Genomic DNA, 13912 nt, shown 5'->3' on the forward strand with positions numbered 1-13912 from the left:
GATAGCTAGAGAAAGAGGTATGGACATTTCTCCCACATTGTATGAATCACCCAGCTCAGAGTTTAAAAAAAAAATCAGCTTCATGGGTGTGTGACTTGTGCAGTTGCCCAGAGCCTGCACTTAGAGGAGTCCCATGCTTGGTTTATTGCTCCATAATTTTTTGTGTGCATGCTCAGTAGTGTTTGACTCTGAAATCCCATGGACTGTAGCCCACCAGGCTCCTCTGTCCATGAAATTTTTCAGGTAAGAATACTGGAGTGGGCTGCTATTTTTCTCTTCCAGGGGATCTTCCCAACCCAGGGATCAAACCAGAGTCTCTTGCATCTCCTGCATTGGCAGGCAGATTCTTTACCACTAGCGCCACCTGGGACACTACGGTCTTGAAATTGTTTTTTTTTTTTCCCTATTTTTTTTGTCCTTACCGTGCCAGTATGCAAGATCTTAGTTCCCTGACCAGGGATGCCCCTTGCAGTGAAAGCATAGTGTTTTAACCACTGGACTGCCAGGGAAGTCCCTTGAAATTCTTAATTTTTTAAAATTAATTAATTTATTTTAATTGGAGGCTAATTGCTTTACAATATTGTAGTGGTTTTGCCATACATTGACATGAATCAGCCATGGGTGTACACGTGTTCCCCATCCTGAACCCCCCCCCACCTCCCTCCCCATCCCATCCCTCAGGGTCATCCCAGTGCACCGGCCCTGAGCACCCTGTCTCATGCATCGAACCTGGACTGGCGATTTGTTTCATATATGATAATGTACATGCTTCAATGCTATTCTCTCAAATCATCCCATCCTTGCCTTCTCCAACAGAGTCCAAAAGGAAATTCTTAATTTTTGAACATTTTCATTTTGCCCTGGGTTCCACAGATTATTTAGCCTGTTCCTGCTAAAAGCATTTTTTTAATGTATTGAGAGTTGAACTCTCTCATGTCATCCAGGACCAAAGTATTTATTGCACTCTATTTCTGTATTTCATGAGCTCAACAGGAGAAGAACACCGAAGACCACCAGTGTCAGCACCGTCACTCAATGGGGAAATCTATATATTCTGTGGTTATTCATTGATTTCAGACCAATAAAACATGAACTTATGCTAAATAAGTGAGATTTCTAAATACAGTAAAACCTGGTTAACAATTTTGGCTAATGAGTGAGACAACATCAATGCAAGGTTAATGGGGAACATGCCTTGAATTTAGCTGTTACTTGGAAGATCCCCTGGAGAAGGAAAAGGCTACCCACTCCAGTATTCTGGCTTGGAGAATTCCATGGACTACAGTCCATGGGGTCACAAAGAGTTGGACATGACTGAGCGACTTTCACTTTCACTTTTTGAGATAAGTACTGACCTAGATTAAAAGGGATAACTGGAAAAAAAAACAAGTACAACCAACATTACTTTACCAAATCAGGTGACAGCCATATTAGGAATATTTTTATGCTTTATAAAAAGTTCTTCAATACTTTTGTACTAGGCAAAATGAAGAATTGAACCCCTGTGGGAAAATGCCTGCATGTGAAAAATGTTTCCCTAGTTGGTGCTTCCAGAATTACACTTTTGATTGCAGGCAAGCAATATGATGGTGGGGAAAAGTTTGTGATGCTCTAGTAAAAGACGCTCATTTTAAGTCACACGATGTGCTACTTTTATCTTATCGAAGTGGAAAGTCTGCTGACATATGTGAGTTACTGTTAAAAATTATTATTGTTATTTCATGTCAAAAGTGAATGATCCTAGAAGAGTTAATTTAGTACTTACCCTAATTAACTTAGGTAAATTTAAAAATTACTATCTATGTAAGATTTAAATTTTAGGCTGATAACTTTCTTTCATAAACTTAAAATGTATTTAGACTATGAAAATTTCAACTTTGAGAAAGTTATACTTCTGAGATAAAAATTAAGTAATAACAGTTGTTAGAAATTCCTATTAGTGATAAATATTAAACATTCAGGTATAATGGCATATTCTTCAAGAAGAAGAATTTTGGTGTCAGACTTGGGTTCAGGGGTCTGCTTTGCTCTTTATTATGTGACTCTGGGCAATTTACTTGATCTTTTTAATTACATTTTAGTTTCTGAATTCAAAATAAAGATAACAATACTCAGTGACAAGGCTGATGTGAGGATCAAACTAGGAAACGGATGAAAGAGTTCAGCACAGTGACTTGGAAGGATAAACACTCTATCTATGTAGCTACCATCATTGATAGGATTTTTCCTCCAGGATTTTAACCTATGAAATGGTTACCTGATTGACAGGAATAATGTTTTTGACATTGAAGTAGAAGCCAAAATAAACCATATTGAAAACTCCATGACGTCCCAAAGTTGCTGTAAATCCTTTGTTGAGGCCTCGGAGTCCCAAACCTTCCTTCTTAATGATGTGTCTTGCATAACTCACAGTGGATGGTTGCTGCAGGAGAGAGGAGCAAAGCCAGAAAGGTCATCTTTGGGACCGTGAAACAGGGCAAATTACCATTTCAGCTTCCCTTCAAGCCCAGAATTTTTAGGGACCTCCTCCTCCAAACATGAATTATCATGCCTAGATCCATGCTTTTTAAAATTAGGAAACCCCAAATGTAAATAAAATTGCATGCATGACAACAGGACTTAAAAGGAAGATTGTTGGCAAAGAAAAAAATACCTTTGGTAGAATTAGTGAAACTAATGTCAGATAATGACTAGCATCATTTTCAACATGTCAATAGTTGCATCCAATTCTGGATCATCCACACTAATGGAGGGGATTAACCATGTAGATAAACTGGAAATCCATAACCATGCATAATCCAAAAGGAATGTATATTTGGCTCCTGAATCCAGTATATTTACCTTCCTAATTATGTTTTTCTAAAGCAAATGTTACAATTAGTCTTGATTCCATTGCCTCAATAGTTTAAACTGGCGTTAGGTTAGAAATCAGTCATGGATAAATAGTAGTTGATTGTAGACTTCCTCAAGAAAGTGGGCAATCAGTGTGTGTAACACTTGCTGTGATAAATGATAAATCAATGGTGTTGAGAGGACTGGGTTACTTTTAATTTACTTCTTTCTAGCCTTTGATTGATTACCCAAGGTTGAAATACCTTGACTGCTAGAATCCAATCTATGCTTCTTTTGGAAATTGCTAAAGAAATCACTGCAGTTTGCCCTGAGGTTTATAATTCATTACAATACAATTACACCACTTCACATAAGCTTTAAAATAAGTTTGAGTGACTGTTTCCTTTTTTGGAGGTACAGCACAAAGGATATCTCTCCCTCTTAAATTTTGAATACTGAATAGCAAATAAGGGGAAATGTTCAGTGTTTAATTTTTTTTTTCCCCCTACAAGGCAAGCACTGACATGACATTTGTTTGAAATTTCACTGGAGCAGGTTGCTGGAGTGGTCATGGCAGTCTGATGCACTTACTGACTAAAAGTGTTTTCTTACATGTGCAATTAAGGCTGTGTCAGCCAAACAGAACAGGACAAATTCAATCAAGGCTTTTCATCCAACTTGTATTTGTAGCTTAGGTAATTAACCTGATACATTTAAATGAGTTTGTTTATAGAGTAAAATCCTATAGCTTTTACTGGTAAATGTTTTAAAAACTCTAGCTACAATTTTACACTCAACTTCTTTTCATTTAAGAGGATTAATGACAATATATTAATCCTAAGAAAGCCCTTTTTTTGTGACGTGAAGGAGAAAAAAAAAAAAAAACCATAGGAACATATCTTAAAACAATAAAAGACATTTCATAGAGGAAAACCAAAAATCTCAGAAGGTAAAAATTCATTCTCTCTGCTACAAAATGAGATTTGGTTGTTGTTGTTGTTTGTGTTCTGGCACAGTAACTATCAACTTAAATTATTCATTTTGGTTTTCAAAGGAGACTTGAAGACAAGTTGAGCCACAGTTCATTTCTGTTGGAAAGACTCTGAAGGTGCTAAGAAGGCTTCTGGGCACTGTGTTTGTGCTCTGAGAAATGCAGCCTAGAGGGCTGAGGAAAGGAAAGAGGCAGTTCTCCTGGGGATGGGAGAAACAGGGCAGAAGTGAGGCTGCCTGGGTCCAGACTGGCCAACACCAGTTCTTCCTGCTTCTGGCCCAAGCTTTCTCTCCATCCTCACCCACTCTCAGTATCTGAGAGCAGGAGAGATGGAGAGTGTAGAGATCATCTAGATTCTTCAGCAACAGAGGAACCAATGGCTTTAATTGAAAGCACAGATTAACATGTTTTTTAAGATCATGGCATCCAGGCCCATCACTTCATGGCAAATAGATGGGGAAAAAGTGTAAGCAGTGACAGATTTTATTTTCTTGGGCTCCAGAATCACTGCAGATGGTTACAAAGCCATGAAATTAAAAGATGCTTGCTTGGAAGGAAAGTAATGACAAACCTAGATAGCATATTAAAAAGCAGAGACATCACTTTGCCAACAAAGGTCCATATAGTCAATGCTATGATTTTTCCAGTAGTCATGTATGGATATGAGAATTGGACCATAAAGAAGGCTGAGGGCCAAAGAATTGATGCCTTCAAATTGTGGTGCTGGAGAAGACTCTTGAGAGTCCCTTGGACTGGAAGGAGATCAAACCAGTAAATCCTAAAGGAAATCAACCTTGAATATTCATTGGAAGGACTGATGCTGAAGCTGAAGCTCTAATAACTTTGGCTACCTGATGCACAAGAGCCGACTCATTGGAAAAGACCCTGATGATGGGAAAGATTGAAGGCAAAAGGAGAAGAGGGTGGCAGAGGATGAGATGGTTAGATAGCATTACCACCTCAACGGACACCAATCTGGGCAAACTTTGGGAGACAGTGAAGGAAAGGAAGCCTGGTGTGCTGCAGTCCATGGAGTCAAAAAGAGTCAGACGCAACTTAGTGACTGAAAAACAACAAAGATGTTTTTAATCAGTTTAAACTCTAGTGTGCTAAACCATAAGAATTAAAAGAGAGGACTTTTATTAGGTCTTTTTTAAATGAACTTTTATTGGAGTAGAGTTGATTTACAATATTGTGCTAGTTTCTGTTACACAGCAAAGTAAATCAACAATAAATATATCCACTCCTTTTTAGATTCTTTTCCCATTAGGTCATTACCGAGTACTGAGTGGAGTTCCCAGTGCTATACAGTAGGTTCTTATTATCTATTTTATAAACAGTAATGTCTATTATGTCAATCCAAATAACATTTACTGACCGCTAACTGCCTGATTCCCACCAATTTGGGTGTTAGGTGGACATGGGAAAATGTAACACATGGATTTTGAGTGAAATGCTTTGCTGAATTTGAACTCAGTTGTGAATAGTTAAGCAAATCAGTGGGTGGTACTGTAGTTAGAAAGAGGGGTCAGGGCCAGACAGTCCCAGCTTTGAGCCCCAGCAATACCATTTGCCAGGTTAAGTAGGTATTTTATTCTCTGGTTTATTCTCACTTTACTCATCTGTAAAATAAGGATAATAATAGAATCATCCTCATAGGATTGTTGGGATGATAAATAAGTCAACGAACTTTGCCCTGTATAAGCATTTACTATACATTAGCTGTTAATAATAATGGCAATTATGATGATAATAATAAAACTAGTTATCATAGTAAAATAACAGGTAATTCCTTTTGGTGGCTGAAGACAGTGACAATCAAAAGGTGGAGGCTGATGTGAGGGAGGGGAAGCTAGCTTCTTCCTGCTCATTCCTTCCGGCTGTTGTTTCCTTTGGCAGAGCCCTGAACCTTTGTGAGAAAGTCCTATAGAAACATATACAGAGTGCAAGATCATAGGACTGCTTCCTCTGAGACTGAACCATACCTACTCCTGGGCTAGAGATCTCTTTTGAGGGATAGTTCCTCAACCCAGGAAGCAGAAGATCCTGTAAACTGGTCTCTTCCCTGCCACTTGGTAAACATCCTCAGTAAGAGCTGTCCCCTGGACAGGTCTATGGACAGTGGAAGCAAGGCCATCACACGGGAGCAGACTCTGAGAATGGAGAAGTGCACTGACTGGTCCTCCACCTCCCATAATGTACTTACACCCTAGCGGGCACATACATGCAGGTTACCACGTACTCGCAACACAAGAATTGCTCATTAGTGGCAGCCATTATCATAGATGCTTGATACTTTACATATATCATCTTACTTAACCCTTTCAACAAGTGTATGGGGTGGGTATTATCATTACCTCCACTTAACAGATGAGGAAATTAAGCTACTTGCTCAAGATCACAGAATAAGTGGAGGTTCCAGAGCTCAAACTGAAGCCCTGCAGACTCAAAGTTCGTGTTTTAATACTCTGCATGGTTTTGTCATCTGAACATATCCGGTTGCCCCTCTTAACAACCTGTAAGATGGGCAGCAGGTATATTCTCTATATTTTACAGGTGAGAAACCAAGGATTGAGTAATATTTTAAGGGGAAAGGACTGAAAAATGGCTTAAGCAGAATTCTACATCTCATCCAATGGTGCTGTCATCCTCGTTGACTCATTCTTGTTATACATAGGCTGTAAGGTTTTCAGAGTTTGCTAATCCAACTGATGCACGTAAGAGATAAAATACAAACATATATTTCTGGCAACTTGGGACCTGGAAATAAAGAAAAATTTAAACTCTAATTCTCATAAGAATTAGAAGTGCCCTTTTTGCTTCATTCAGAGACATTGTATCACACATGTAAGCAAATATTTAATTAGAAAGGCAAAACCTGACTTCCACTAGGATGCTTAAATAGGAAAATACAGAATCATTTTGACTAGATCTCTGTAAACACAAGGAATTTTACTAAACTTATTTGATTACTGGGCTTCCATTTCAAAACAAAATGGTGACTGATTAGCATCATCAGCCAAATGATTCCAATACTATCCAACCCAGCAGGTCACCCACCAATTCGGTTTCCTCCCAATATTTAGATTCACTACAATTTTCATATTTAGTTACCAGCTGTGGGCCAAATTGCATTCTAAGTTTCTTAGATATACTTTTCATTGACTGCACCAGACTGCAAGTGTGGAAGAATAAGTGAGTCAGAATGTAGCTAATATTACCATATCACACTGCTCTCCACATTGGTTTAGAAAAATCTTCAGTTCATCGGTTACCTGCCAGAAGTATTTCCATTTGAAGGAACTCAGAGACTAACTCTGATGTCAGCTATTGCCAGTTGCTAATTCTGGGAACTCCCTGTTCTTCCATGCATTCACTTATTTAACAAGCACCTATAGAGCCCTACAAGGTACCGTGCACTGTGTTAACTATCTAGTATGGCACTTTGCTCGTATTCTAGAAACAAAAATATTTTTATATTGCTTCTTATTTGGAGAGATATACTGAAAAACATTATATCTATCCATGAGAATATTCTATAATGATTATGAACTATGAAATAGAATTTCTGTAATTGGTGCAATACTATGGAAAACAGTATGGAGTTTCCTCAAAACACTAGAAATAGAACTACCACATAACCCAGCAATTCTACTCCTGGGAATTTATCTGAAAAAATGAAAATAAAAAATTGAAAGATACATGCACTCCAATATTTATAGCAGCGCTATTTATAACAGTCAAGATATGGAAGCAACCTGTATCCATCAACAGACTAATAGTGGATAAACAAGACATGGTATACACTGAGAAATCACCTCATACCTGTCAGAATGGCTAACATCAAATAGAACACAAACAGCAAACGCTGGAGAGGATGTGGGGAAAAAGGAACCCTCATAAACCGTTGGTGGGAATGTAAATTGGTGCTGTCAGTATGGAAAACAGTATGGATGTTTCTCAGAAAAGCTAAAAATTGAACTATCACATGACCCAGAAATTCTACTCCTGGGTATATATCTGAGAAAAACAAAACACTAATTCGAATAGATACATGCACCCCTTGTACACAGCAGCATTACTTACAATAGCTAAGGTACAGAAGCAACCTGTGTCTATCAACAAATGAATGCATAAACAAGATATGGCATACACACACACAAACAAAATGCAATGGAATACTACTCAGCCATGAGAAAGACTGAAAATTGCTATCACTTATATATGGAATCTAAAAAGTAAAAAAGTGAACTTAGAAAAAAAGAAACAGACTCAGGTACAGAGAACAATCTAGTGGTTACCACTGGGGGAAGGGGAGGGGGGAGGGCAAGATAGAGGTAGGAGATTAAGAGGTATAAACTATTGTGTAAAAAGTAAATAAGCTACAAGGATATATTGTATAATACAAGGAATACAGTCAATATTTTATAATAACTATAAATGGAGTATAACCTTTAAAAATTGTGGATCACTATGTTGTATACTTGCAATTTATCTTGTATATCAACTATCAGTTCAGTTCAGTTGAGTCGCTCAGTTGTGTCCGACTCTTTGCGACCCCATGAATCACAGCATGCCAGGCCTCCCTGTCGGTCACCAACTCCCGGAGATTACTCAAACCCATGTCCATCGAGTCAGTGATGCCATCCAGCCGTCTCATCCTCTGTCATCCCCTTCTCCTCCTGCCCCCAATCCCTCCCAGCATCAGGGTCTTTTCCAATGAGTCAACTCTTTGCATGAGGTGGCCAAAGTACTGGAGTTTCAGCTTCAGCATCAGTCCTTCCAATGAACACCTAGGACTGATCTCCTTTAGGATGGACTGGTTGGATCTCCTTGCAGTCCAAGGGACTCTCAAGAGTCTTCTCCAACACCATAGTTCAAAAGCATCAATTTTTTGGTGCTCAGCTTTCTTCACAGTCCAACTCTCACATCCACACATGACCACTGGAAAAACCATAGCCTTGACCAGATGGACCTTTGTTGGCAGAGTCAAGTCTATGCCTTTTAATATGCTATCTAGGTTGGTCATAACTTTCCTTCCAAGGAGTAAGCGTCTTTTAATTTCATGGCTGCAATCACCATCTGCAGTGATTTTGGAGCCCCCAAAAATAAAGTCTGACACTGTTTCCACTGTCTCCCCATCTATTTCCCATGAAGTGATGGGCCCAGATGCCATGATCTTAGTTTTCTGAATGATAACCTTTAAGCCAACTTTTTCACTCTCCTCTTTCACTTTCATCAAGAGGCTTTTTAGTTCATCTTCACTTTCTGCTGTAAGGGTGGATGTCATCTGCATATCTGAGGTTATTGATATTTCTCCCGGCAATCTTGATTCCAGATTGTGCTTCTTCCAGCCAAGCATTTCTCATGATATACCTCAGTTTAAAAAAAGATGTGCTATACATACACAATGGAATATCACTCAGTCATAAAGCAGATTGAAATTCTGCCATTTGCAGCAATGTGGATGGATATAGAAATTATCGTGCTTAGTGAAATAAGTTAGACAGAGAAAGACAAAGTATGATATTACTTAAAAGTAGAATTTAAAAAATAATACAAATGAATGTATGTAACAAAACAGAAACACACAGATACAGGAAACAAACCAATGGGTATCTATGGGGAGAGGGAAGGGGAAGGGGTAACATTAGGGGTATGGGATTAAGAGATACAAATTACTATGCATAAAATACATAAGCAACAAGGATGTATTGTACAGCACAGGGAATTACAGTCATTATCTTGTAATAACGTTTCATGAAATATAAATTGTAAAAATACTAAATCACTATGCTGCCCACCTGAAGCACAAATAATATTTGAAATCAATATGCTTCAATAAAAAATTCTTTTAAAAATTAAAAGTCCTTGAAAGCATTAGTTGCTCAGTCACATCCAACTCTTCGCAATGCCATGGATGGAGGCCCACCAGGCTCCTTTGTCCTTGGGGATTCTCCAGGCAAGAAAAGTGTGGAGTGGGTAGCCATTCCCTTCTCCAAGGGGTCTTCCCAACCCAGGGATCGAACCTGGGTCTCCTGCATTGCAGGCAGATTCTTTCATCTGAGCCACGAGGAAAGCCCAAAAGTTCTTAAAAGGCTAAAGTAAAAGAGAAGATCTGGTGCTTAAACAATGCTCCCTGGCACCACTGATTCCTTCCTGAGAGCCCAGAATCATCAACATATCACTGAGATGACTTATGGCAGCCCAAGCTATTTTTCTTGGAGTTTTTCCATCAAGTACTGACCATAGCTGGCTCTGATTACCTTGTGAGATCATGGACAGAGGTTTCAGGCATTGTTCCTTGGGTAAATAGCTATCAGAGCATGGCCAGTAGGCACAGGCATGGGGTGTGGGTCAGAGAGAGATTTCCTCTCTCTCTAAAGTGAGAGAAGAGCGCTAGGCACACTGTGTCCAAAGACAGCATGCTCCACGTGCATCTTTTTACCTGCTTCCCACGGCAAGGGGAACTCGGGTGCATTTTAGAGCCAATGGGATAAGGATATTGCACTGGATTTCATCACATGACTAGAAAGCAAACCGGATGATATCTTTATACAAAGAAGTGAGTGTCCATATCTGGCCTTAAGAAAAATACTGCTTTGTTAAAAAGAGGAGATCCAGTTGCTACACTTAGGTAGGAAAAGTACCTTCGTTCCATTAGGAGATAGAAGATCACTGAAGCCTTTTGTTCCTCGAAGTCTTGAAGCATTTTCATAAATTAAAGAAAAAAAAACCCCTTCCTTTTATTTGAAAACAAAATGTAAAAGAAGAGGAATTGGGCTCAAAAATCCCACAGTTACACATCTCTTTTTGCTTAGGTATTACACTAATTCGTCACTGCAGTTTATTTTACTAGGGCATGATTATGGACAAAAAGACATCCAAAATATAATTATATTCTTTCTAGAATTTACATTTGATGAGCAGGCCTATTTTTCAACAATCTGTGAGTGGAAAATAATTTGCTTTAAGCAAACTCTTCCAGATGCTGAGCTACGTCAACACCAAGTTGCTGCCCAATAGCTGTCTGGAGGAACACGGGGCCTCCAGGTGACGAGATGTTGGCCCTGTGCTTTGCCCCAGCATTGCTGGGAGGGCGGGAGGGAAGGAGACTGGGCTGTGGACACAGGCGTGACTGGCAACATGGAAGGACCCATTTGCTTTTCATGTTTCCCCAAACATTTGTGATTTCCCCTTAAGCTTCTTCATTACCCACATTTCTTTATCCCAATGAAAACAGTGTGGTTTCTTGAAGGAGACCTCTGTGTTAATGCTCAGTTCATTGGAGCTAATAACTGATTAGGCTTTATTTCCATTCCCTTTAGAGATAAAGTCACCAGCCTTACAGGGTAATGGGAGGATTTGATATCAGGTGTGTATGAGCACTGGAAAAGGTGGAAGGACCCACAGAAGTTACCAGAGTGATTGGATTGGAGGGTGGTAGTGACAGAAATCATCAATTATTTTTTCTCGACATAGCTCTGTATTACATAACTTGTGAGAAAAAGTTACTTTGGTAATTTATAAAAAATGTATAAATTTTAAAACTTAAATAAAGGAAAAAACATGTGAGGCATCTTGCACAGTATCTGGCATCTAATGCATGTTCTGTAAATGGTAGCTATTATCATTACTTCAAAGTCTCAGTTCTGAAAGCAAAAACCTAGGGTTTCTGGCACAGCCAAATGTAAGACTGAGATCTATTTTCTGTAAATGATAATAGAGAGGCAACTTGGCTGCTGCCTTAGGTATTGTTGAAAGATAACTATATGAAAGGATTCATATACATAATTCACTTTTCTGCCCACAAGAATCATAGACTGGAAAGAAATAATTTAGGTACTGAACAGCTTCCAGGCAGGATTTCACAGAGTAATGCAGGAAAAATTTGAACTTAACTCAATACATCATCATGAATGTTGACATGCCCTTGAAGCTGGCTTCTCACACTATCTGAAAACAGAGCCACACGTTCGCTCTCTATTTAACTCAACTCCTCTCTTTCCTGAAAGTGAGGATCACAAAGTATCATCCTATTCACTTTGCGTTGTGTCTACATAATACAACTAAGCTTAAGCATGTGTTCATTGCCTACGGAGAAAATAATCACTAACCTTTGTGACACAGTACCTGACCTAATTGGGCTCTAATAGATAACTAGGCTTCCCTGGTGGCTCAGTGGTAAAGAATCTGCCTGCCAATGCAAGAAACATGGGTTCAGTCCCTGGGCTGGGAAGATGCCCTGGAGAAGGAAATGGCAGCTCACTCTAGTACTGTTGCCTGGGAAATTCCAAGGACAGAGGAGCCTGGTTGGCTATACAGTCCATGGGGTTTCAACAAGTCAGATATGCTTAGAGACTAAACCACAACAACAGATTATTAAGTTCACAGGATACAGTGTATAGAGCTATATTTAATGGTGTTATCCCAAACCAGAATCAAGCCCTGAACTAATTTTTTTTTAAATCCCTATCTTTAGAATCTATCATTGATGACACATTTGCTATCAGTTCATTGATCCTTAACTTTATCATAGAGCTTAGGTGGAAGACTATTCTCTTCTTGAGCTGAACATCTTCAAAGACTAAATAGAGGTGAAGCAGGCTTTTGCAATTTCCTAAAGGTTGAGTTTCACACTTGGGGTGAGAATGATTATGTTCATATGTAACATAGATAAAAATGACAGAGTAGAAGGAAAACCTGTGCCCCATCCACACATCAGAGGCAAATCCTATAGACCTCAAGGGACGGAAAACATAATCCGTTAGCCAAATAACAACTTTGAAGTAGATTTCAAAGTGAAGAGAAAAACTGGGAAACAATTCATACAAGATTTTGCTCCTGGGGAGAAATTCACATTTTCCAGGCTAGCAGAGAGCATGCCAGTCAAACACCACTTGGCTTAACAGAAGTGATAGGGGACTTCTTTTTATATGTGTACAGAAAACAAACAAACAAAAAATGATACACTAGTTAGGAGGGAGCAGGTCTTATAAGGACAATAAGCTATAAAGTCACAGTTTTGGCAAGACTGGGTGTACAAACCCTCTCCAATAGAGAAATACTCTGGCAAGTATAATCCTCAGCCAAAAAGACTACAAACCAGAACAACACTTTGCTTGGGTTTAGTTTGAAGGACGGGGGGAAATTTGGGTCTATCCCGATTTTATCTGAACATGTTTTTACACCCACTGAACCAAACCAGAGCATGACAAAGCTGTGATTACTTTGCTCCCCACAGAAGGTCAAGCATATTTAAATTAGAGACCGGTTTTCTTTATTCACTGTGAATTTTAAGATGCTGGCCAAGATTCTGGTATTGGAATTGAAAGAAGTGTGGCAGGGATTATAGTCTTTGACTGATATGGTGGTAATTTTAAAAGTGGAGGCAAGACAAGCACACCTATTGAAATACTTTATACAGAAGCTGGAAGGATATGAGGGAAATATCAGGAACCAAATTAACCACAATTTCCTTGAAATTTCTAGAATAGTTTAGGGCTAACCGGGAGGGAAGGCATATTTTATGGATAACATACCTCCGGCTGGCTAGAAAATCAGCCCTAGACCACAGAGAGGAGAATACAGGGAGCTGAAGCCAGCAGGGTGCCTACAATTGCTCTGAGAACCCAGCACATGCAGTCTCTGCTCTCAGCCAATACTGTCCTTGGACCCCAGCAAGAGGGGCCCTTTTCCTGCACCCCATGCTTTAGGGGGCCCATTCTAGCCCTTTGCCAGCCATGTCCTCTCCACAAGGCCAAGTAGACATCTACCCACATGCCACAAGCTCCTTTTAGACCATGCTCTGTGCACCTGGGACCACGGCAGTCCTTTTGCTCCATCTTTATCACTCTACCATTGCCCGCAAGACTCTCACTGTAATAATTAAGAGTAATATTGACTACTGTTACCCTAGGCTGTCTTCCACTGCAGACAACTTCTGGGAAAATTTTTATGTTTAAAGGACCATGTGGACTCGCGTTCCCTAGGCTGACAAATTAGGAAAATTCAGGATTCCTGTGTTGGAATCTATGGTGGTTAAAATATAAGGCAGGGAGGTAGAAGGGCTGAGCCGCAGATCTGAGG

General features: G+C 39.4%; 1 protein-coding gene across 2 annotated transcripts in view; it reads right to left on the reverse strand.

Annotated features, from left to right (window-relative positions):
* SLC25A21 (solute carrier family 25 member 21) overlaps positions 1 to 13912 on the reverse strand; it is a 503486-nt gene that overhangs the window by 27219 nt on the left and 462355 nt on the right. For both annotated transcript variants that reach the window (XM_061159188.1, XM_061159189.1), the window contains exon 7: positions 2258 to 2422. In XM_061159188.1, coding sequence (XP_061015171.1) covers positions 2258 to 2422 — 165 coding nt within the window. The remainder of the gene's footprint in view (positions 1 to 2257; positions 2423 to 13912) is intronic.

Source organism: Dama dama, chromosome 13 (assembly GCF_033118175.1).
Source record: "Dama dama isolate Ldn47 chromosome 13, ASM3311817v1, whole genome shotgun sequence".
NCBI classification, from domain to species: Eukaryota; Metazoa; Chordata; class Mammalia; order Artiodactyla; family Cervidae; genus Dama; species Dama dama.